Source organism: Trichosurus vulpecula, chromosome 5, assembly GCF_011100635.1.
Source record: "Trichosurus vulpecula isolate mTriVul1 chromosome 5, mTriVul1.pri, whole genome shotgun sequence".
In the NCBI taxonomy this organism is placed as follows: Eukaryota; Metazoa; Chordata; class Mammalia; order Diprotodontia; family Phalangeridae; genus Trichosurus; species Trichosurus vulpecula.
In genome coordinates this window covers 39,145,373-39,171,871 of record NC_050577.1, presented here as the reverse complement: position 1 = coordinate 39,171,871, position 26,499 = coordinate 39,145,373, and the positions used below count along the sequence as shown (strand labels likewise).

Here is a 26,499-nt window from a genome sequence, read left to right as displayed (position 1 = left end):
AAAGAGACAACTCCTTGTCTCCCCAATGTTTGCCCACGTTCTGGCCTCTGGTTTTTGCCTTTTTCTAAGTCAAGTCCTTTCCCACCTACAGAGACCCACCCTCTCCACTCTTTAAAAGCCAATGCAATTCCACAAGCATTTATTAATGGGGGGCCAGGGGAGCAGGAATGGTGCTAAGCAAACAAAAGCCAAACCCCAGCCTGCAAGAGGCCCCATTGCAGCTTCCTCAAAAACCCAGGTGACCTCTAGGTCCTCTCCAGCTTGAGATCTTTTGGGTCCAGAACCAGAATCCAAACACCAGGTCTGCCACTTACCACCTACGTGGCCATGGACCAGTCATGTAACCTTCCTGGGCCTCAGTTTTTCCTCTTCCATAGACCAAGGGGGCCAGACTAGGTCATAAGATCTTAGATTTAGAGCTGGACAAGACCTTTGAGGTCACCACGTCCAACCCCCTTGTTTTACATATGAAGAAACAGAGAGAGAGAGAGAGAGAGAGAGAGAGAGAGAGAGAGAGAGAGAGAGAGGAGGGTGCCAGTGACTTTCCCATGGTCAAACAGCTAGTGAGAGTCCGAAGCAGGATTTGAACCCAAGACCAGTGTGCTTTACAATATGGCAAGATGCCTACCAAAGGTGCTCTCACATTCTAAATCCAGGTTGGTACTGATGGGTCTGATTTGACTTTGCTACTTTCAGACCATTCACAACCTAGGATAAGTTTCTCATCGAGATCCTCAGCAGTCCAAACTTTCAAGGCACTGGTTTGTGCCAATGCCCCTTGGCAGAGGTACCAAGTACAAGTCATAGCCACAGGCAAATTCACCACTGAAACAGCAAGACAAACAATCTCCTGTGTTATTATTGTTGTTTGGTAGTTTCTGATTCTCCACAGCCCCATGTGGGGTTTTCTTGGCAGAGATACTGGAGCGGTTTGCCATTTCCTTCTCCAGCTCATTTGACAGAAGAGGAAACTGAGGCACACAGGGTTAAGTGACTTGCCCAGGGTCACACAGCTAGGAAGTGTCAGCCCTGCAGTCCGTTGTTCCTCTGCAGGAAACAGTTTACAAAATTATCCTGGGCAGGATGGTAGCATGAGAACCTACCACGTGTGAAGTTCCAAATTAGAAATTAGCTGTAATACAAGGAGACACAGCTCCTGCCATCATGGAGCCTAAAATCTAGTTGAAGGATTTAACTTCACGTCTAATCATTATAGTGTTTAATAAATACTTATGGACTAAAGTGCCAGGCACTGGGGATAAAAAGGACAAAAACACGTCCCCTGCCCTCGCGGAGCTCACGTGCTGAAATACAGAAGCTGACCAGACAATGCCCCACAGCCAGGTGAGATCTGAGAGGGGCATATGGGAGACCCCCATGGACCAGAAAAGGTAGGAGAGGCCCCGGTGGGGACCCAGGTTTGGACGGTACCCAACGTAGGCCTGCTATAGAAGGCTGTAAGGATGCCATAGGGAGGCTGCTCTGGATGGAGAACATTTTACGTGTGGGGATCGCAGCCTGTGCAGAGGATGCTTCTCCATGCAGGAAATGGAATGCCATTTACAGGCTCAGCCAGGTAAGCTGGAATCTAGAGCATGTGAGGGGGAATCATGTGAAATCAATCCAGAAAAATTAGCTGGGGCGTCAACTCCAAGTCTTCTGACTCCAAAGCAGTAAGGTCTCCACTGCACCTTGCTGCAGTCTTGGTATAAATGTCTTAGCTCCCTCCCTCTTGGCCATCAGCTCCCAGAATCCAGGGGCCTTATTACTCATTTATCTAAGGACAGAGTCCTACATATATTTGCTGAGTCTCTGAGACGTTCATCCATTTATCTTGTGGGCACCTCGTTGCTTGCATGTCTTCTCCCCCATCAGACTGGGAGCCTTTGGATGGCAGGAACCATTTTTCCTTTCTCTGACTCCCCAGGCACTTAGCACAGTGCCTGGCACACAGTGAGAGCTTAATAAATGCTCACTGACTTGACCCTCCTCTGATCCTTGCTATTTAAGTCCAGTCTGTTCACAAGGCAAAATGTGGGCCCTCAGGGCCAGTAACTGTAATCAGCTCTCCACCACCGGTCCTCCCTCTCACCAACCAAAATGTGACTGGCCCTTCCTTTGGCTCCTAGAGCAGCCAGATAGGCTAACACCCACACGCGGCCTCCTCCTCCTCCTCCTTCCTTGGCTTCACTCTTGCCTGGGGGATCCTTCTTGAGGTTTGAAGAGCAACAGAATTACAAACAGATTCAGCAGAGCCACCGTGATCCCTCAAGGTTAATTCATAACCAATGTCCTGACAGCTAATTCAGGAGCCCCTCAAGCCCCACCCCCTGCTGGGCATGAAGGTCCTAGGGGACAACAGGCAAAGGAAATGCATTAACTAATAGCGCACCTGAGGATAATGGCCACCATGCACCCCAACACCCTGCTACTCAATCGATTTGGCGTTTTTATCGTTTGCGACAAAAACACAGCTTGGTGGAAGGACCAGAGCACTGGACTTGGAGTCAGGAAGACCAGAATTGAAAACCCCTCTCTGGCACTGGATGCATGAAGCTCTCTCTGTGCCTTCTGTAAAATGAGAGGGTTAGAACGATGACCAAAACGGTATTGCCCTCACTACGCTTATGACTTTAGGCAATACCCATAACCGCCCTGACTCTCAGCTTCCTCACCTGCAAAATGAGGAGAGACTGGATAGATTTCTGTATCTAACTCTATGATTTTAAGGAGGAAAAAAAAAAGTGTAGCATCCTCCCATTCAACTGTGACTGTGGCCCTGTGAGGTAGAGGGAGAGCTTTTCCCATTTCACAGAGGGGAAAATCAAGGTCCAGGGAATCCTAACATTTTCTAATCCCAAATAGCCTCTCCATTTTACCAAGCTGTACTGGTAGGCTTGTACTTTATTAAACAAAGCTTAAGTTTTTCAAACTCCTTCTAGGTGTTTGCTCTCCCAGAGAAAGAGAAAGAAATATTTACCTTCCTATAAAAAACCTAAGGGAAATGTCTGATAACAAGGCTAAAGCTGAAACTTCCCTCAGGCAGGACTTTGGAACTGTGTCCTTGTGTAAAGAATCACAAGATCCTAGATTTAGAGTCGAAAGGAACCTCAGAGATCATTTGGTCCAAACTCCTGGTTTTACACGTGAAGAAAACAAAGTCCAGAGCGGGAAAGAAACTTGGCCATCAGCACAAAGGTAGGATTTGAACCAAGGGCCTCCCACTCCAAATCCATCCCTCTTTCTACTGCACCTTCCAACAGAATGATACATCAATGCATCTTAATCACTAAATAGTTGAGCCAGGTGAAGAAAAAAATGAAACTAACTCTCCCCTCGCCCCAACAGAAACATAACAGGAAAACAGAATCAGATTGAATGTTACATCATACAGGAGAATAGCAGAGTGGACAGAACGCCCAATTTGCCACAAGACCACCCAATTTCAAGGCCCAGGTTATCCACTTCTCTGAACCCACCTCCCCCCTTAATTGGACTCCATGATCTCTTTGGTCCCTTCTAACTCCAGTTTCTATGATCCATTCAGACTAGAAACATTTTTATTAGGAAAATCAGTAATTTAGTAGCAGAAATTTACTAAGCACCAACAAAGGGCCCTGCACTCCATGCTGGACACTGGGAGAAAACCAAAGATAAGGATAGCATGGCCTGTCTGTGGTAGATTTTTCTTTTCTTTCTTTTTTCTTGACACATTTTAAAGTTTACTCTGCATTAATTAATATTTAATCAATGTTATTTAATTTAATTATTAAAGATATTTTCTTCATTGCTTTCTCAAGTCTAGACAGTTAACAATAAACCAAGTCCTAATTTATAGCATTTGCCCATTTCTCAGGTGTAAACGCTCACTCTGAAAATTTAATCGTCTGCTGCTCTCTTAGCAGAGATGAGCTGGCTCCTGCAAGGGGCAGAAGCCACCTAACTTGGGTTCAGAAAAGAAGGAAGAATCAGCTTCATTTTTCTGAACGCGCAGGAGTCAAGGGCGTTCACATTGAATACTCTGTGTCGAGCTGCTTCGGCAGTATCGGGTTTTTTCATCCAAGGATCCCCTACTCTGGTTTGTGAAATCTCTGTTCTCTGGGTCTTTCATACAGGATTTTCCTTTCTTCTCCCACAAAGCCCCCAGATAATGCCTCTTCCTACTCCTGCAAGCTCATCCTCTTCCTTGGTTGCCCCACAAACCACTACTAGACCCTGCTCTTGGCCCTATGAGGGGACCTGCTTTGAAATCTTACCCCTTTTACCACCGAGGCCTCTCTATCCTCTCTCAGGAGACACTTTCTGGCCCCAAATCGATCCATCCACAAGCATTTATTAAGCAGCTAATTTGTGTCGGCCACTGTGTTCGGTTTGGACGAAGACAAAACCAATTTAGTCTTTGCCAGGGGTGGGGAACCTCTAGGTGGACCTCTAGGTCCTCAAGTGCGGCCCTTTGACTGAATCCAAACTTCATAGAACAAATCTTTGTCAAAGTACAGTCAAAGGGCCGCATTTGAGGACTTAGAGGGTAGATGCGTACATAAGAAAGGATGAGCACTGTTGTTTCAGTGGGAAACTCCCTTAGAGAATTACCCAGGACACTGAGAAGTGACTTGTCCAGGACCATATGGCTCATATGTTGAAAAGGCAGGATTTGAACCCAAGTCTTCCTGGCTCCCATCCAATACACCTCACTGACTCTCAGGTACACAGAACACCTGCCTAGCCCTCGTGTTCCGCGAACGCTTCTCCTGTGGCAGCATTTCCCTGAATCTCAGTCATTTGTGGTTTTCTCCTATGCCAACCTCAGCCGATGTTCATGTTCTGCCTCAAAGCCAACTACCTCCTCTTTCTGCTGGAGAGCCCCGGGCTTCGGGATCTCCAAGTCTGCCGGCGCAGTAGTTAGAACTGAAAACCAGAGAACACGAGAGCTGAAAGGGAGCTTCCCAACCTCCTTCTGCAGGAGGGGAAACAGAGGCTCAGAGCAGGGAGGCGACTGGTGCTTCCCAGTGGCGCTCATCGCTTCCAGGTTATAAAGCACGATATCTTCAGCCTGGCCTCTAAAGGAACCAGACAAACTGGTTTCCAGCTGCCCTTGCAGCCTTATGTCACATGACTCCCCTTAATACAATGCACAGCTCCCCTTTCCAAATATTCACAAGCCGTTCTTTTAACAACTTGTTCTAGAATTTTCACCTAAATTCAACATCAGTCCTCATGAGCAAAACCTCCCTTCTTCCATCTTGATAACGAACGCGACGTTTTCCTGACACTAGTCCCTCAGGAGTTTGGCATGACTCTCAATGTATTGGAATCAACAGAACCTGAATTCAAATCCTGCCTCAGACCCTTTGTGACCCTGGGTGAGTCAGCCAGCCTTTAAGATCTCCCCACGTCCATTTCCTCACCTGTAAAGGAAGGATGATAACTTCACAAGTTTATTATGAAGATCGAAAGACGTAATACGTGTGAAGGACTTTGCAAACCTTGTATGACGTTGTTATTTATTATTACCTATTCCCACAAGTTCTCATTAACAGTATTCTTCACTCCTTTGTATCAAACAGGAATCTGGGTTTCTTGCCTTCCTCGTAGCTTTCTCCCAATTTCTCTGTACCTCTTCCAAAATGCAAAGCCCCAAGCTGGATGCCATGCCTCTACAAAGATTGGACCAAGCCTCAAGATACTGAGAAGATTAATTCTTGGCTCACCTACATCTTACCACTACCCTTTGCTATTGATGAATGACTAGTCAGCATTCTGTAAATTGATCGATTCACAAAACTGCCCAACTATTTCCTGAGGGAGAGCCACATACACACAAAATCCCTTCAAATCCAATTTAGGCTGTTAAGAAATTAAACGAGTGTTCTACAAAGGCACCCAATGTCATTCAGAAAATGAATGCCCCAAGTCAGGCATGCCAAACCCTAGTGAAATTCTCTGCCATCGAGACAGCATCAAGGAAGCCAACAGAGAGAAGGCAGGTGTCTACAACACACACACACACACACACACACACACACACACACACATATATATCAAGTCAGACCTTCCCTGGGATGTATTGTCCTTCCAGTGTGCCGACTCACCTCCACCTCTCCCATTTCCATTTAGGGATTGCTTTCTAACAGGATAAAGTAAATTGGTTTAAGGCTATTAACTGTCCTCCCATCTCAAGAGACAGGACGGCCAAACAAACATTGCAAAGAAGGGTACTTTGTTGGTCCTTAGCCCCCAGCCTGGTATTGAGAGGTGGGGAGGAGCAGTACACATTTTGTTGTGTAGGGTTGGCCATTTGCCATCTATCACACATCTGCCTGACTTTACTGGGGAGAAAAGGAAAGACAGAGACAGAGGAAGTCAGGGAAAGGCACAGAGACAGAAAGACAGAGGATCTGGGGGAGGAGAGAGTTGACCTTAATGGCATCAACTCGAATGACTCAGTTGAACTCCAAGAGGAGGGAGGAAGGGCTGAGCCAAAAGAATACCTGATACTGCTGAGCACACACAGATACATTCTTCACAGGCCCATGCAGTGGAAAGCTCATTGGACTGGGCATCAGAGGACCTCGGCTCCATGCCGACTTCCTTCATGTGACCTCAGGCACATGACTCAGTCTCTCATTTCTCATTCCTCTCTATAAAATAAGGTTCCATCAGCTCTAAGTGACCTTCATGCTCTAGGTCTATGAACCTTCCTTACCTCAACTCCCATTAGTGTCAACCCTTCAAATAAAATTCATAAGAGGCAGCCCCTGAAACTTTCCCACACCCTTCTTCTTTTAAACCTGAGAGAACCCCAAGGAGGGTAACAGCAAAGAAACCCAGACCTCTTGCCTTGATGCAAAATTCTTTGCTGTCTCCTCCAGCCCTTGAGATTTTAGTCTGGAATTGCAAGGGAAAAGGAAAACCAATCCACCAGTTAGAGACTAAATAAAGAGCCTCTGACTGCCTCCCCCCCACCAGAAGTCCCCAAATGACAGCTGGCTACTTTGTATTGCTTTTGTCACTTTGTCCTCTGCTCACCCACCATCACCTTCACTCCCAGGTGAGGAAGCCATCCACCACAAGAGGCAATCCTTAAGGTCAATGTGACACTATGGAATTCTTGACAACCACTAAAATGGGAGCCCCACGGCCAGGTGACTGACGTACACTTGGGATCCAGGAGCCATAACATTTCAGAGTAGGAGGAGAGGGCCTAATCCAACCTATACCTGGACAAGAAAAAGGTCCCTCTGGGTGATGCTTGCCAAGCAGTCCTCAGGCCTATGGTGAAGAAACAGAGAGAGGAAGCTCACCACTTCCCAAGGCAGCCCAGCCCCCCTTTCTGATAGCTCTAATTATTAGAAAATGTTTCCCTGTCTCACCTCTTTGTAACTTCTACCTACTGTTTCCAGCTCTGCTCTCTGAGGCCAAACTGAACACATCAAATCCCAAATACATCAAATTCGTTTTCTTTGTTCCATACTTTAGAAGACTATTACGTCTCCCAAGTCTTCACATCCCAGTTCCTCTAACTGATCCTCCTATGGCATAGACTCAGGACCCATCAGCGTCCAGGCTAGCCTCCTCCGGAAGGCTCCCAAGCATATCAACAGTGCCTTCCTAAAATGGTGGCTGCCACCGCTCTCTAGATGGGAATGGACACAGAAACAGACCATCACCTCCTTATTCCTCATGCCACTCTTAACACTGCGTTTTCTGGCTACTGCATCCCAATGCTGACTCAATGAGCTTGTAGTCCACTAAAACCCCCGGGATCATTTTCAGTCCATCTGCTGTCTAACCATACTTCCCTCACTTATACTTGTGAAGTCAGCACTTTGAAGCTAAGCTCTCTCTCAGCTTCATCTTGTTAAGATTCAGCCCAGAGTTCTTGCCTGCCAAAGGCTTATGAAACCCCAGTTCTGTCATCCACTGCATTAGAGATAACTACTTCCTGGGCTTTGTATGTTGAGTCAATGGGCATTTATTAAGCACCTACTATGTGCCAGTCACTGGTCATCACAAATCTACTAAGTTTGCCACTCATGACTTTATTCAAAGCATCAAGCATTAAAAAAAAGTTTAGCACAGGACCAAGTGTGAGTCCTTGGGGCACCCTACTGGTGACCTCCCTTCTGAGCTGACTTAGAACCCAAAAGGACTTGTCTTTCCACCTGTTCCAATCTGTCTGACTGCACTACTGTCCAGCCCACATCTCTCCTCCTTTTCTGTAAAGAACAGCATGAGAGACTGGCAAACGCTGCACTGAAATCTAGGTTAGACTCTCTCTACGACATTTCTCTGACCTCCTCATTGAGTAACCCTGTCAAAAAAGGAAATAAAGCTGGTCTGACCCGACCCATTTCTGATGAGGCCCTAGCAGCTCATTGTAATGGCTGCTCTCTTCTCTAGATCAATCAACAGGGATTTATTAAGTGCCTGTGTGTCAGACGCAAGGGCTGAATATTAACAAATCCATCTCCTTAATAATACGTTCTAAATGCTGTGTAATTGTCACGATCAAGCTCAGCCTTGAAAAAGGAAGAAGAAAATGGAGCTTCTTCCTTCCACAGGCAGACGCATGTGATGTGCTGGTTTGTCTATTCATAAGCTCCTTGAGGGCAGGATCTGTCTTTTGCCTCTTTCTGTATCCCCAGCACTCAGCATGGTGCCTGACACAGAGTAGGTGCTTAATAAATGTTTATTAAATTGAACTCCTTCCCCCCCCCAATCTCTTTTCCCTACTTTGCTCTGTATAAGTAAAGGCTTTCTGGCCTGGGGGTAGAGGTGCATATATTTGGAAATGAAAGCAATATATGGAAAATTATAACAATAAAACATTTTAAGATGCATATATAATGAAAAAAAAAGATACATCGATGAGTTTTCCTGGTGATGAAAGTCAAGTTCACTGGCCTATTTAGTTTTCGGGTGCTAGCCTCTTTTCTTTTTGAAAATTGGAACATTATTTATCCTTCTCCTGCTGTTCCCCTACCTCCAAAATCTGTTGGATATTGCCAACAGTGGCCTGGGAATCACAAGTATTAATTAGTCCTTTGAGCACCCCATCTGGGTCAGCTGATTAACCTCATCGGGATCAACTAGGTGTGCTCTTCTTTCTCTCCTAACTTAATCCTGGGCATCAGCTCCCCACTAGTCATTTCTGTCCTGTCATTTCCAGACATCATGTCATTATCCTCGGCCGAGAAAACAGAAGCAAATGCAAATTCAGCAGACACACCTTCTGGAGGCATCAGGGACTCTTGTCTCTTTCATCCCAAGCAGAGTCTGAGCCTTCTCTTTCCCCCAATATAGTAAAAGCAAATCAGGTCATCCTGAGCTGTGGCAATCCCAGCGCTTTTCTTACAGGACCTGTACTTGTCTCTTTTGTACTTGTCTCTATTAGATCGGAAGCTCCTTGAGATTAGGGATCATTTCATTCTTTGTATCCCAACTGCCGTTGACCCATAATAGGCACTTGATACATGCTTGGTGACTGATCAATCCTCCAATACCCACCCCCCTTGTTTCCATCACCTTCTGCATATGCCTTTTTAAAATTTACAATAAGTAACTGATAATGATGATTGATAAGTAACAACCAATAAATAAACATTTATTAAGTACCTACTATGTGCCAGGCACTGTTCTGATACCTAGGATTTATATAGCACTTTAAGGCAAAACACTTTATACAGATGATCTCATTTGAGCCTTTCTCATCCCATTTTCCAAAGAGGGAAAGTGAGTCCAAGACTGTGGCTTTGCCCAGGACCATACAACTAGTAAGAGTATGAAGCATGATTAGAACTCAAGTCTTCTTGATTCTAAGTCCAGGAATCTACACCACCTGGTGCCTTGGGCCACGCCCGCATTAGTCCCTTCAAATACCACCCCTCTTTTCCTTCTCAATGGAATTCTTTATGACTTCAGGATTCCATTCCTGAGAGCATCCACTTCCTCCAGGACCACCTTCCCCTGAAGAACCTTAGTCCATGAGAACCTTTCTTTCCTTTGTGTCATATCATGCCCACTTTTAGCCTCCTTCTCTATCATAAACTAAGAGAGAATCACCACTGCCCCTCTCAAAGTACTCATCATTTCTGGCCCCGGCAACTGTTTCCTCTCTACTGCAGAGAATCAGATCCAGAATAAAATCCTCCTTCCCTTCTGGTTCCTCCACCTTTTTAAAGATGAAACAATCATTTAGGCAAGTCCAGAAGTTGCTAGCTGCCTTGCTTTTGGCAAAGAGAGAATTTATAACGAATAAACATAATTTACAATTAACTAAAACATAATAAACATATGTTCATATAATCCATCTCCCATCACTAATTGTGTGAGGCCCCTCTGTCAGACTTGGAATCCAATTCCCAGACTTCTACCTTAGCTCCTCTTTCTGACCAGGGGGTCTGTATTATATTCCCATGACAAAATAATTTCACATTCAGCCTCCACTGATCTTCCCCTAAATGATTTGCACCATGTTTCTTCCACAATACCTATTCTTGGATTTCCTCAAATGAATACATCCACATAACATACAGTACTAGCTCTTCTTTTCCAACCCTTAGCGCCCTAATTTCACACCCACCAGGAGCCATAGAGGGCGGACAGCTTATCTTTTGCCTCTCTTTGTATCCTTAGCACTTAGTACAGTGCCTGACACATAGTAGGTGCTTAATGGTTTATTGATTGATTCCACCAAGTCTCACTGCTACCTCTAAGGTCAAATTTACCTCCTTAAGTATTGCCTATACCTTGTGCATTTATCCATAGTTATTTCAGGCTATGAGCTTTATGAACCCCCTTTTTAGATTTTTATCTCCTGAGAACTTCTGGGTTTGTCAACTGGTATCATTCGTGCAATGGAACCATTCTCCATAGTCTATAGCTTGGTGGATATAGAAGGCAGTTTTCTCTTCCTTTTTGTCTATAGCTCTTTTGATTAGATTTGCAAGACTCCAGACAAAGACATCCTTATGAGGCCTGTTGGGTATCCTCCATCACTGGCAAACAGCTTGTTGCTTCTATATTTTAGGCCACTGCCAGATCTCCAAATCCCATTCTTAGACACCAAGGAAATGTGTCTACAGTAGTACTAGCTCCTGCCCAAAACTGATGGCATATGATACTGATAGATCTTTCAGGGAAATCCTAATTAACTGATACTTTCACTCCTCTGAACTCAAGCATTTCCATAAAGAGAGGGGCTGGTCAGTGAGATCTTAGAGCATAGGAGACAGGCTCTACCCGCTGCCAACTCATGTTGGGCAAGTCTGCCTCAGGAAGCATATCATGGCATGTAATGGAGTGGTCCTGTCTTCATTTTGGAGGATTTTCAGGTATTATCTGTTTCCTGTTCACTAACTAAATGGCGAGAAAGGCTTTTGAATTGGCTCCTGCATGTGCATTCAAAAGTCTACAAGGAAAGGATTGCACATGAACACACATATACACACACACACACACACACACACACACACATGCCAAGAAGCATTAATGGAAATGAGTCCTCAACAAAAAAGAAAGCTTGCAGAACAAAATACACCCCCAGTCAGTATAGCATGTTCAGAACCATGTTGCGATCCAGGGCAGAGAGACTCCAGAGACAATTTCTACCATATTGAGGGTTATGTGGAAAACATAAATGAATTAATGAAGAACCATTTACTAAGCTTTTGCCATGTACTAGGCACTAGGGCAAGTGCTGGTGATACATACGTGCCCATACACAATATACACACATATATGTATACATGTGTATATTTTACATACATATCTATTTGCATACATATGCATATCTGTAGATATGTATATATCTGTATCGAGAGAAACGGTCTTCTTTGCTCAAATTGCTTATAATCTAATAGGGGAAGACACATATATGGGGGGTTTGCCCAGGGAGAGAGTTTTGATCTGGGGAGTCAGAGAAATGGCAAGTTGATTCATAGGATAGCTGATTGGCATAACCTTTTTTTTTTTTTTGAGGCACTTGGGGTTAAGTGATTTGCCCAGGGTCACACAGCTAGTAAGTGTCAAGTGTCTGGTCTGAGGCTGGACTTGAGCTCAGGTCCTCCTGACTCCAGGGCTGGAGTCTCTTCCCCCCGCCCCCAAGTTGTCTCCTGTCACTGCCGCAATGACCCACAGTAACCTGACACATTTATAAAGGGCATCTTTCATGATCACATACACACACACCCCCCTAAATGCCAAGAGGCATTAATGGAAATGACTCCTCCATAAAAAAAGAATGCTTGCAGAACAAAATACTTCCCCAGTCAGTACAGCATGTTCAGAAGCATGTTGCAATGCAGGGCACAGAGGTCAGCAGGGAGACTGCTGATTCTGACAGGCTCTGGCCAAGGAAGGCCTCCTACAGAGGGCAAAAGTACACTGAAAAATCAAAGCAAGGAGGCCGCTCTGACCCACCAGAGTCCCTCCCACTCCATATCTGCCCAAGGTAATAAATGGAGATCTTTCCTACCACTCCTCAGCATTAAGGGTGTCACATAGTCCCCAAAGGGCTGGGAAGGACTTTTGGGGTGAGCAAAACCAATGCATCTAAGATGAAGAGAAGCAGGTGAAGAGAGGGAAAAGTCTTTGCAATATTTTTCTGATAAAATCTCATGACCAAGAGATGTAAGGAACGGAGTCAGATTCATGAACCATTCCTTCAGTTGATAAAAGGATATAAACAAGGTCAGAGGGTACGAATAAGAAGTTTTCTAGGAAAGAAAACCAAAGTAGCAACAGTCCTATGAAAAAATGCTCCCAATCACTAATAATTAGAGAAATTCAAATAAAAGGAAATCTGAGATTCCACCTCACACCCATCAGGTTGGCAAAGTGAAGAGATGCCTGAAGCACACAAGTCCTTTCCAGACCTGTCCTTTCTCATAGAAGGGACCCTAAAGATCATTTAATTCAACCTCTCCTCTTAGGGGCTGTGGGAAAACCAGCACATTAATACACTGTTGGAGATGCTACCAATTTGGTCGAGCCATTCCACAAAGTGATTTGAACCTATACCCAAAAAGGCACTATAACTTGTGCGCACCTCTGACCCAGTAATGCAACCACCAGGGTCTATAAGAATTCTTACTGCCAGCCATGATTTCCCAGACACCTTTGCTCTTATATCATGCCTAGAATTTGCCAACTGGACAATTTGCATAGCACCTACTTCTCCAGGCTCAGAGGAGTCCTAGCCAGTTGCAGCAAGCACTGGATCATATGGTCCCACAAGGTAGGTCACAAATTCCTTGGGTGCTGGAGTAACGGAATGGAGGGGAACTATGTCTTAGGCATTTTTGTGTCTCCTACAGGGCCTACCATAGTCGGGGATGCATTCAGACCATACACAGAATATTTGCTAAATGAATGAATGGCACATCACAGACATGGTATGCATTCCTCCTCGTCTCCCAGCCAAGTCTCTTTGGGGGAATGTTCATGTTTTCTCTTGATCCCAGGAGATAAAAACAATAGGAAAATGAAAAGGACAGAGTTTCTTCTTTACATCTTAGGCACCAAAGTTCACCATTCATGCACCACAGACCTGAGTTCCAATCCTGACACAAAGGGGAAGGTAAGAAATGCTACCAACACCAATCACCTCAGGGGCCTTTGGGGCCTGATTTTGAGGCCATTCGTCCCCCCTAATGATAGTGCACTCATCACTCAGGTTCCCAACTCACACTCTGCTCAACAAACAGCAAGCCCAAAACAGACGAGATAACCATTTCATGCTTAGGGCAACCTTGGCCATGAGGATCACAGAATCACATTTTAGAGAGGGAAGGAACCCCAGAAATCATCTACTTCAATCTCGTTATTTTAGAGATGAGGAAATAAAGGTTCAGGAAGGAAATGCCATTTGCTTAAGGTCACACAGGTCAAATGATCAGAGACCTCAGAGGTCACCTAATAGTTAAAGGAGTTGCCGAGGTAGAATGTGTACCCAGGACTTCTGGCTCTGGGTCCAGTACTCCATTTTAGACACCACGATAGGATCTAGAGTTAGGGCAGCGTTCTCTGTTTGACAGTGACGGAGCAGACCACAAGAAGCACACCCAAGAATTCTCTTCCCAAAAGTATGGCCCTAGAGGTGTGTCCCAGGGGAGCGGTGGAGGGAGTTCCCTGAAACATAAACTAACCTGACCCTAAAAGAACACCAGGAGAAGCCATGGTGGAAAAGTGCAGAGAGCTTCTCAGTGTTTCAAGTTTTCCACTTTTTTAAAGGGAGGGGGTAAAATGTCTTTGATGCATTCCTGGAGAGGGGTCTACAGAACACACATGGAACTGGCAGACGGGGGGTAAGACAACGGGAAGACTTGAATTCAAATCCAGCCTCAGACGCTTATTAGCTATGTGATCAAGGGCAAGGTGTGATCGAGGGAAAGGTGTTTAATAGCTCTCAGCCTCAGTTTCCCTCTCTTCAAAACGCAAATAATAACAGCATTTACCTCCTCTCAGGGATGTTGTAAAGATCTGAGATGTAAAACTCTTGTAAACCCGAAAGCACTTTATAAATACTGTTATCCCTTTTTTTCTTAAGCTATTTAAACCCAGATTGTCTCCTAAGTGAACAGCAGAAAATCAATACTCATAACAACTGTGGGAGTGCCCAATGCTGAATTCCACACCTGAAAAAAGAGAAGCGAAGAATTTGGTGGTGTTTCACAGAGAGATTTATCCCAAAGAGAATCCCAATGCTGAGATGAAAACCAGGGAACTAAGTAAGTCATTTTGCCTGATAGAGAAGGCTCAGTTTCCTCATCTGAGAAACAGGGAGAACAGACTTTGAATCTCAGTTTATGGTTCGTTTAATTATAGACTTCCAAGGCATTCTGTGGATACACACGGATTTATTGTGATGACACGGGAGGAGAGGCAGGCTCAGGTTCCAGCTTTGTGTGTCTTTGAATGGGACTGTCTAGGTCGCCATATTGTATCGCCCCTAAAAGGAGAGGTTGAATTAAACGATCTTTAGGGTCCCTTCTATGAGAAAGGACAAGTCTGGAAAGGACTTGTGTGTGTCAGGCATCGTTCTTGCGATGTCCAACTAGATCTCTCCAAAGAGGTTATGGAATGAATGTCGTAGCATCGAAGACCCAGTATTGGGACAAGGTTCAGAGGCCAGAGAATCCTGATAGCCCCCATTTTAGAAGGGAGGACACTGAGGCCCTGGGAGTTTCAGCGATGTGCTTAAGGTCACATGGTCAGTGTCAGAGGGAGGATTCTGACCCAGGTTCTTGGGCTCCAGACCCAGCGCCCTTGTTACTGTGCCACCCTTTTCTCAAGGACTTTGAACACAGAATGGAGTCTCGTTTGTGTGTGTTGACTTAGGTGTGGTTCTGTGTGAAGACTAGACGACCTCTAATTACCAAGCATTGCTACAGTGCCTAGGGTATACTCAGCAGGATGCACACTGGCCCTAGCCACACCCATAGCCTTGGAACCCTAAAACCTGGGAAAAGCCAGAGAGAGTCCTAACCAGAGACCTCTACTCCTTGGCCCTTGGCTTTCATTGGTCTAACCCCACCGCTAAATATCACAGCTGCCCCACAGGACTTTAACTGATGTAATATTCAACTACTCATTGTTCCTTGTTTAACCAGACCTGATATTTCAACAGTGTAAGGAATTCCCAAGAAAATTCAGTGTGTTGTTGTTCAGTCGTGTCCGACTCTCTGTGACCCCATTTGGGGTTTTCTTGGCAAAGATACTGGAGTGGTTTGCCATTTCCTTCTCCAGCTCATTTTACAAATGAGGAAACTGACGCAAACAGGGTGAAGTGACTTGCCCAAGGTCACACAGCTAGTAAATGTCTGAAGCCACATTGAACTCAGGTCTTCCTGACTTTAGGCCTGGCGCCCCATCAGCAGCTGTCCTGAAATTCATCATCTTGGAGCTGCCTGCCACCCTGGGAACATACACCACTAGAGGGTCGCACAACCAGTGCCAGAGGGTCCTGAACCTAGCTCTCCAGGCATTCGATCAGACTGACTCATTCCCACCCATTCAGTCTTCCAAATCAAGCCAGGCACTTGAGGACACCCCACCCCCCCGGGGTGAAGGAGCCAAGGACAGGTTATGGGTGCTAAAGGCAACTCCATCCATTTCAAAATCCTCCCATGGGCCAGCTCCAGCCTGGGATATTTTTTACCTGGAAAGAAAGTTCCAGGTATTATTTATTTATTATAAATATTTGAGATATTTATTACACAGAAAGTCTAGCAGGGAAAGAGGCCACCAAGATATAGAACCTCAACTCTCAATGTTTCCTTACTGAAAAACTTACCGATCCAATTAAATATATTGGGGAGGGGGAAGAAGAAAAAAATCCATTTCAAATGCTATCCTTTAACTGAAAATCAATGGTATTTTTAAAACAGGACAGAAATGTTGACTAGCTTCCTTTGAGAACTAGAATAAAACCTCACATCCTGTCTCTCCTAATAACCATGATGGGGGGGAGGGTATTAGAGAGACATCACATCCATCAATGAGCTTGAATTAAGCACCTACTCCGTGCCAGGTGCTGGGGATACAGATGACGAGGACAATAACAAACCCAGTCCTGACCTCAAAAAAATTTAGATTTTATCAAAGGAGAGATTAATACAGGAGAAGCTAGGTGACACAGAATCAGGAAGACCTGAGTTCAAATCCAATCTCGGACACTTACCGCCTGTGTGATTCTGGTCAAGTCACTTAACCACCGTCTACCTCAGTTTCCTCACCAGTAAAATGGGGATAATAGCACCAAGCTCCCAGGACTGTTGTGAGGATCCATTGAGATGTCTGTAAAGTGCTTAGCACACAGTAGGTGCTTTAGGAATGGCAGCTATTATTATTATTACATCAGTCAAATATACGTGTGAGCTTCAAACATGCTAATATCAGACCAGATCCCAACAAAGGCACACCCTCCCTAACAGGCAGAAAGTGAACGTATTCAGCGCTCCCACATACTTACCCCAACACTAGGGGCCAACAAGCCTACTCTTGGCAGACAGCCTCCCCCCTCCCCCATGGAAGACAGCCCATCTCTCAAATGCTGCCCCTTCAGCTCTGGAGCAGGAAGCAGCTCCAGGAGACCCTGACCAGAGCTAAGAGCCTCGTTCCCCTTTGTTGAGACAAATCACTGAATCCGAACAAGCAACTCCGCCCAAAGTCTCTGTCAAGTCTGAGCCCCATCGGGAGCTTCTCACAGGGGCCAGATGGGTCACTTGCCCCAAATTATCTCAGAAGAAGGGAGACAGGAAGAAAAACCACTCAGACGTGAGGCGTTCGGTGGAATAAATTAAAAGAATGGCAGATAGACAGAGGGGGAACAATGATGAAAGGAGGGCTAAATCTCCGGAATAGCAAAGCAACAAGAAATCTGAGGGGATTCAGGGAGAGCCATGGGAAAACCGGCACATCCTGATCCAGAGGGAAAGAAGCAGAATTAGGAAAACAGTCTGTGCAGCTACTCTAGTAACATAAATGAAGAGCACGGCAACATGAAGCCAGTTGCCACAGTCTTGGCCCCAGAGAAAAGATGAAAAAATGCCCTCCCTTCTTTTCACTGGAAAGGTGGGGGACTGTGGGTACAGAATGCTGCATATGTTGACAGACACAGTACCTAGATTCATCTGGTTTTGCTTAACTGTCCTTATTTGTGAAAGAGAAAATATACTAAAAGGTTGAAAGATGGGAGGAGAGTGTCTAAAAATGACACCCATAAAACTTTTCAAAATAATTAGGACCTTGGAAAAAAAATCCCAGGACATCGGAAGCAAAGGCAGTGGTGAAGGAGGAGAAGGTATTAGGTACTCCGAGGTCTTGTTTCAAATAAGCCTTTCTGTTTTCTATGCTACAGGGAACTGACGGCCCCGACTTCTTCCCCTTTCAAGGCTCAGCTAGAGAGCCCACCTTGCACATGTCATCACCCCAGGGGCCTCTGGTGGTTAGGGTTCTCTCCCCACCCCTCAAGTGGAGCTGGGTGTTACCCAGAAACACTGGAAGTGCATCGATCCAGTCTCTACAAACACTCTCTCTCACTCGCTCATTATCCTCCCAACAACCACTGAAAAAGAGACTAAAGGTTATTTTATTCCTGTTTTACATTTGAGGAAACTGAGGCTTGGATCAATAAGTTGCCCACAATCACAGTGCTAGGAAGTGCCAGAATCCAGATCCAGGTCTTCTGGCTCTTAATTCAATACCTTTTCTACTTCACCATACTTCTCCCTCAATAGCGCAGGATCATGGAATTTATCAATACACATTAAGCACCTAGTAGGTGCTACAAGCTGGAGGAATATGGCAGAGAGAAGGCTGGGTGAGGAAGGTCCTGAGTGGACCTGAAGTGTGTTCTCTAGGATGCTTAAAACTCTTGAAAGCTGCACAGACAAAAAGCAACACCACACAGAAAAATCCTGGCATGGAAAGGAACCAGCAGCCCACTTGGCACCACCCCAAGACGTGATGGAGCAAAGCTTATGCCCGATCTGCCAGGAGGAGAGAGAAAAGATGCATTGCCCTGTGAGCCTGCACAGAAGGTCACTCCCCAGAGCCCTAAGATCCCCCCCAACCCCCGAGATCTCTAAGGATCCATTGTGGTATTCATGCCCTCTCCCTCCCCTGGCACAGGCTGCCTTCCATTTCCTCAGCTACCCTCCCACAGCAGGAAATGGGGACAATGAGCTCCCTACACCCAGGGCTACGAGGTCATCCAGAGCCATCTCCACCCTGGACATCACTCACTCTCTTCCGGGCCCATCAAGGAGACAGAAGGGCACGGTGAGCATTTGTCTTCCTTTCCTGAGAGCTGCTCCAAGCAACAGGGGAGGACGAGGTCAGGGGAGGATTTCCCTCCATCTCACTCACTGCCAGTTAAAGGTGAGTCATCCTCGGCCCCCTGAAATCCATCTCATTAAGCCAGATGGCTCATTTGCTTTCCAATTACATTTAGTAATGACCAAATCATTGCTGCCAGCAGAGAGGGGGGAAGGGTTAAGCAAAAAGGAGGAGGAAGGAGAGGTCCCGTCACTGTCTCTGCTCATTGTCTCTCACTTGGCAGGCACCCACTCCATCCCAGTTCTCTCTGCCTCAGCCACAGTCAAAGGAAATCTGGAGGACCAGGGAGAGAGGAACATCACACTTCACAGAAGGCGTCAGCCAGTCTGGCCATCTCTGAGACAGGTGAATTTATGGGCACTCACAGAAAAAGACAAAAAAGCAACAGGGTTTGTGCAGCATGTTCCCTGGCCTACCTTGCCACAAAAAGGCCCCAACCAGGAAACGATCCTTCCCCTCATACGTGAGCAAAAGTGGGGAGACATGGAGTCATCCTACGGATGGTGGAGGCCACAAAATAAGGAAGAAGAAAGTAGCACAGCAGGGCTTCTTACCCAGGGGCCCATGGAGAGATTTCAAGGGATCTGTAAACTTGGGTGGGATTTTAAAAATCACATCTTTATTATCACTAACGTCTAACTGAAACTTAGCATTTCCTTCAAGTATGTCAGAACCTAATTCTACAAAAGGGACAAGGCTTCACCTGAATGGCAAAGGGGTCCATGGCACACAAATGATTAAGGACTCCCACCCTGCCAGGAGTGACAGGAGGAACACCAGATGACCTGGGCTCTTGGACCATAGCCACACGGCTCTCTGGTGACGTCTTTTATCCACGACATGGCTCTTTATCACCATTAAATCCTTCCTTGGTTTTTCTCTTTTCCTCCTTAACCAACCCCCAGTTTCTTCAACTTTTCCCCAGAGTACTTACAACCCAAGCCCTCCAACATTTCAGTGGCTCAGTCCACTTCCCTATCTGTCCTCCTACATCCCCTTTGGACATGTCAGTGGTTCCATATACCCCCCTCCCTGCTTCTGTCCCTGAAACATCCCTTTGAGTACTGAGAGGGTAAAAGTGCCTCCACGTGGGAAGGCCCTAAGAGGTTTTTGTGGCTAAGTGGCTTCCACAGAGATGACCAGACATAATGGAGCTTTCCCGGGTCAGCGACTCTGCTGCAAACCATGAATGTATTGGTCTGAGAAGCCCGTCTTTTGGGCGCCTCCTCTTCTTCCCCCCACCCCAGCCCTCCCTTGATTAAAGTAAGGCACTGAAGAGACAAAATGGACTCCGTTAAAGTCACACCAAGGCCTTTTGCCTAAAGTCAACAGACATTTCCACAGGGTGGAAACTGACCAGCTGTAGATAGGCCTAAAGAAGGTGAGCCGGAAGAAAGACAGGTTCAGTGGAGACAAGCATCACAGGAGGCTGGAAGGAGCCTTTGAAAGCCAGGGTGTACAGCCCCCTCACTCTACAGGAGGGGAACCTGAGGCTGAGAAAGATTAGGAGCTACGCAGCTAGTAAGTGTATGAATAAGTGTCCACGAAGGGGCTTTACTGACCCTTTAATTTTACAAATGAGAAAACTGAGGTCCAGTCTGAGTCAGGATTCAAAGTCAAGATTTCCCAACTCCAAGCCTAGCACTCCATCCCCTCTGCTGCCTAGGAGCCACAGGGTAGAAGCCAGGAGAGTAGGTCTAGCACTCTACCTTACAATTTCAAATTAGCACAACTTAGACAAGGCTAAGTTCCCAAGGATTCCTGACACCTGTTGGTTTGGGTCTTAATGGAATATTCTGAAAATGCAAAATATGCTTGGGGAGTTAGAGGGAAGACAGAGAAGTCAGAAAGCCTGGGGAGTCTTATTCCATCTCATGGAATCTATATTCATCCTCACTCCCTAGACAGAAAGCTTGGACATTCAGTAAGGGCAGAGATCACTACATTGGGCCTGCCATTTTCCCCTGCTCTCTGAGGAGGCAGCATGGCACTGCAAACTCTGAAATCAGAAGTCCTGAATCCACCTCCGGACCCTGGTGCCCACTAGCTTTATGAGCCTAAGGAAGGGACTGAGCCTCCCCGGGCCTGTTTCTCTGGTCCCCTTCTCTCTGGCCTCAAGGGTCTCTCAGCTCCCTTCCAATCCTAGATCAATGATTATTGCTAAAGAGTCATTGATCAAAGGAACACTTGTATGAACTGATACGGAGGAAAGAAAGGTGAGATGGAAGGGGTGGGTTGTGTGTTCTTTCTGACTCCTATCAATTTCATAAAGCATGAATTTTTTCCCAAGAAATGGGGAGAAGGAATTAACACATAGATACAGACTCACACTCCCAGCCCCTGCTGCTCCCTCTCCTGGTTTTTTCCACTGCTCTCCTCCACTTTGGGCCCAGAGCTCTTTGGGTACTTCCTTGTGGTGGGGTAACATGCCACTGGGTGTCAAGGGAGTCATAAGACTAATTGCTCCAAACCCAGTTAAGAGGACAAGAGAGCTGGAAGAAGAAGCCCTCCTCTTTCTGCCTGACAGGCAATTATTAGGAGAAAAAAAGGAGGGGGGAAGCTTGGGGTAGGTTCATCTGCCTGCATGAGCGGGCCAGCTGCAAAGGAAGTATATCTGGCCATCGACTCGGATGACAGAAATGTACCCACTACGGGGTCATCCAAATGCCAAAGCCTATGGTCCTATTAATAGCAGCAAAGGACACGGACACACACACACACACACACACACACAATGGAGAAGTGATAAAGGCTGGGGGGAGGAGTGGCATGGCATGGCTGCAAACACGGCTGCCCAGAGTAATGCCTCTTTCTTGTATTACACATGTCAAGGGTTCATCTTCCTTAGAGGAAAGTGCTTCACTGATTTTTGTTTCTGAAGTCCTAAGCAGAGAAGGCTTATTGCGTATTAGATGGAGAGCTAGTTTCAAAATCTGGCAGACCCAGGCTCACCTGCCTCTAGCATTTATTGTATGTATGACTCTGGGCAAGTCATTTAACCTTGGTGGGCCTCAATTTCCTCATCTATAAAATTAAGGAGTCAGACGGGGACCATCAAGTCGATAAAGTCTCTTCTAGTCATAAATCTCTGATCTCATTGACCTTGGAGAAGTCACTTAACCTCTATGGCCCTCAGTTTCCTTATTTGTAAACAAAGGGGACTGGACTCTAAAGACAATGAAATCCCTCCCAGTTTTAAAAGGTGATCCTATACGGCCTCTGGGCAAGTCCTCAGTCCTTATCAAAGCCCCAGAACACCAAGACTATAAGTCACAGTTTGGTAAAGGGTGTTCCCTATACCAAGGGCATCACAGATCCTAACAAAAATCAGAGGAACCCCTCCTGGGGGGAATAGAACAATGGTATCTTTGATTCATATTTATCGATACACGTCCAGTAAAACCAAATACCAATAAAACATGCACAAATGGTGATTCTCAGGGCAGCGCAGGGTAAACATGACTCCTTACCTGTCTGGCTACCCTCCGGGCCTCCCAATAAGGCTTCGAGTCCTCCACAGCCTTGCCAATTTTCTTGACCAGTTCATCCAGCTTCACTGTCGCTTCTACCAGAACAGAGCGGAATTTCTGGCGGGCATCCTGTGGGGACAAGATATTCATCAAATACCATTTAGATGGAAGAGGAGAGGGAAAAGGAGAGTATGTGTGCCCAACTTTAGGGAAATCCAATATAGGAAGATTTGGGTTTACAAGAGAAGAATGGAAGGGCTATCCCAAGGAGAGATGCTTCATCTTATGCTGCCTGGCCCCAGAGGACAAAATAAGGAGTGGAGAAGGTCTGACCAGGGAGGCAGCTCTAGGCTTGATGTCTTCGAAAACTTCCTTGCAATTAGAGGTGGCCCAGAGCAGAGCTGGCTGCCTCATCCTTCCCTTCCCCAGGGTCTTTAACAAAGACATGACACCTACTTGGCAGCTCCATCACAGAGAAGCTTTTTCAGATATGGATGGACTCTGATCATGGAAGAGACACATCCTACAGGGACCCCAAGCCTCATTATCTCCAAGGGCCATCTGAGAGAGCAAATGTGGGACATGAAGAATCAGGGGGCAGAAATCGGAGAGTTGAGGAAGATCCAGAGGAGGAGCAACTCCATTCAGCACCAACCTTATGATGCTATTAAATTGGCCAAGGGATGGTGAAGGGGTGCAATTCATTCCTTTACCAAAACAGCCACCACCACCAAGCAAACAAACCTGCCCTGTCCCCAACTCGTATCTGAAAAAAGAATTTCATTTAAATAGAAAGCCCCCCTCTTCCCCACCCCCAATCTCCCCATTCAAAAGTAATACTAATGATGAATGATTGAGCCTTTATTAGGCTGTTTCTTCTGTGTTCATCTTGTCCCTCCAGAGAGAAAAATGGGAAGTTCCTTACAGGCAGGGACCACTTCACTGAGCTGGGATTTGTAGCTTTTCACTGCTTTCTGGGGAGGCAGCAGTGGTCCTATCACACTATGCTTACTATGGACAATACCTATGCATCCTATGGCAGCTGCTAGAAATACGACAAAAATGTAAGTCCCGGCACTCCGAGACCACACAGTCTATCCGCAGAAACAACATGCACTTGTGTAATAGGCATATAGAGAATATAAAAAGAATGACAAGGTATGAAAATACAGGCATTTGGGAGGGAGGGGCTAATAGCATTCATATTGCCAGTCTATTCAAGGAACATGGCTATTCTATGGACCCAGGTGACAAAGAAGGTACACATCTCTTCTGTGCAGTAACAAGGTACAGATGAGTTACTTTGTTATTGCAGTAACAAAACTCCTTGATTATCAAATTAAATTCAAATTCCTTTGGCATTCAAGGCTTCTAATAATGGCCCAACTATCCAGGTTCACATCCTGTTATCCCTTCCCAGAATACACCCTAAACCTTCCTACCTGCACCCCTTTCTTCACCTCCTTCTCCTTCCTCCACCCCTTCACCTCCACTCGTCAGAACCTTCCTACCTCCACCCCTTTGTTCACGTCCTTCTCCTCTCCTCCACCCCTTCACCTCCGCTAGTCAGAACCTTATGCTTCCTGGGGCTGGTGTGAAAGCTGGTTCTTCTGTCATGGAGCCTTTTCCAATTCCAGCCCTCAACCAGAGGTGACCTCCCTCTCCTCTGAATCTCCAGACCACTTTGTCTTTGCTCTTCTCCTACAGACCTAACTCCATTCTTTCTGGCTTTATAGGTATCTATAACAATCATCTCATCCTTCCCACTACATTGCAACTTCCACGAGAGCAGAGACACTCTTGCTCAAGATGATGGGCCACAGTACTTCAGCACCTTATACATGCGTAATTATTGCTGTTCAGTCATTCAGCTGTGTCGGACTCTTCGTGACCCCATAGACTTGTCCATGGGGTTTTCTTGGCATGGTTCACCATTTCTTTCTCCAGTGTATCCCCATCTTACACAAGAGGAACCGAGGCAAATCGGGTTTAAGTGACTTGCCCAGGGACCCACAGCTAGTAAGCATCTATGAGGCCAGATTTGAACTCAGATTTTCCTGACTCCAGCCCTGGTACCCTATGCTCACATATACAGTAGTAGGCGCTAGCAATTTCATTCAATGAATGAAGAAGGGAGCAGAAAAGACCAACAAAACTGGGTCCCATACTGCTGGATGAGGAAGCAACTTTTCTGATTTACTTATCCAGCTCTCAAGCCCTCCAGAACCGGGCCCTGTCCCCATGGGCATAGGGCCTTCTAGAGCTTGAAGGGGCCATGGAGACCACCTACTTCAGCGCCATCATCTCACTCCAATAGATCTGGGATCTCAAGGATATCAATGACACACATCGAAATCCATCCGCAGAGGCTTATTGCTCCTGACCCTTGTCCTTGTGTCTTTCCTATAAACCCACCACAAGGGCTCCCTCTAACAAACTGGGGTTTCATTCTATAGTTGAGAAAACTGAGGCCCCAATGTCTCCCAGTGTCAAATCATAAAACAAACATTTATTAAGCACCTACTATGTGCCAGGCAGGGCAGCGAAGTGGTACAGTGAATAGACTGCTGGACCTAGAGTCAGGAAGACTCCTCTGTGGGGTCAAATCCAGCCTCAGACACTTCCTAGCTGTGTGACCCTGGGCAAGTCACTTAATCTTGTTTGCCTCAATTTCCTCATCTGTAAAATGAGCTGGAGAAGGAAATGGCAAACCATTCTTTGCCAAGAAAACCCCAAGTGGGGTCACAAAGAGTCAGACACAACCGAACAACAATAAATGTGCTGGGCCCTGTGCTACATGTCGAGTACGCCAAGTATATGAAGAAAGGCTTGCGTTCTAATGGGGGAGACAACATGTAGACAACCATGTACAAATAAATAAGGTATAAATGAGATAAATCAGAGATAATCAATAGAGGGAAACACTACTGTCACGAGAGGTGGGATTTTAGCTGGGACTCTGAGCTGACACCCTTATGGCTACTCTATTAGCAGGGAGAACCCTCTTACAGATTCTCCGTGTCCGACCAACGTCCAGCCCGGGGCTAGACATTCGTGCTTGTTTCATTGAATCTGACTTAGAAGGTTTATTCAAGCTTGATCGAAGGCATCCAAATTACTTCCAAAGTCAAGTAAAGCTGGGGCGGGGGGGGGGGGGGGGGGGAAGGTGCGGGGCATGGCTAAAAATGTCATCAGAGGTCTCTGGATAAGGGGTAGGGGGAAGGGTGGGACCAGAAGAACACGTGAAAAGTGAGAAACAGCAGCACGAGGTCCAAAGAGGCAGGAGAAAAACTGAAAGGGAGAAATTCAGATCCCCATACAGAAGAAAACATTTAGGATTATGTGGCCTCGCAATTGTCTCTTCCTTCCAAAGCTGCCTCCCCTTTATTTGAGAATTTTGGGAGGGGACTGGAGAAGAGAAAAGGAGGTACATGACTCATATGGAGCTGTCCCAAGGGCAGAAGTGTCAAATGCTGCCCCCAAATACCTCCAGCAACATCAGGCCTACAAAACTCCCAAGCGAGGGCTGAACTGGATTAAAATGTAACTGGGAAATATTTAACAAAATAAACAAAAATGTAATGCAACATAGATAAGGTTAACTTGTAATTTTCTAAGTTAACATGGGGCACAGGGACATGTTTTTATATGTATTTGACGTCGCTAGTCTAGGTACCAATGATGACCCTATGCTATGACTTAGATACTTTAGTCACACCATCAAACTAACCCCACTTCAGAGACCAAAAAGGTGCCTAAGCTTCATGAATACTCAGCCTTTAAATGCTAAAATGAGGCTTCCTGATCTAATGGAACCACAAATGGAAGCACAGCTCGGGAAATTTCTTATAAATTCATGTCATTTTAGGATCAGTTCAAAGAACCAGGAACATTTAGCCTGGAGGAAAGAATCTTAAGAGGCGGGCAGGACATGAGAGCTGTCTTCAAGTATCTGAGGGCCTGTCCCATGGAAAATGGATTAGCTTTCTTCTGCTTGGCCCCAGAGGGCAGAAAAGAGAAGTGGCAAAGAGGATAATTTAAGCTTGATTCCAGGACAAACTTCCGACAATCAGAGCTGTCCAGAAGGACAACCGTGGAGACTGTGGAGCCCCCCTTCAGTGGAGGGTTCAAACCCCGGCTGGAGGGTCACTCACTGAGTATGATGCATTCACAACTTAAACTCAAT

General features: G+C 46.0%; 1 protein-coding gene across 2 annotated transcripts in view; it reads right to left on the bottom strand.

Moving 5' to 3' along the window:
- Positions 1–26,499, bottom strand: part of SH3BP5 (SH3 domain binding protein 5) — an 86,543-nt gene that overhangs the window by 28,793 nt on the left and 31,251 nt on the right. For both annotated transcript variants that reach the window (XM_036761464.1, XM_036761463.1), the window contains exon 3: positions 22,314–22,442. In XM_036761464.1, the coding sequence (XP_036617359.1) occupies positions 22,314–22,442 (129 nt within the window). The remainder of the gene's footprint in view (positions 1–22,313; positions 22,443–26,499) is intronic.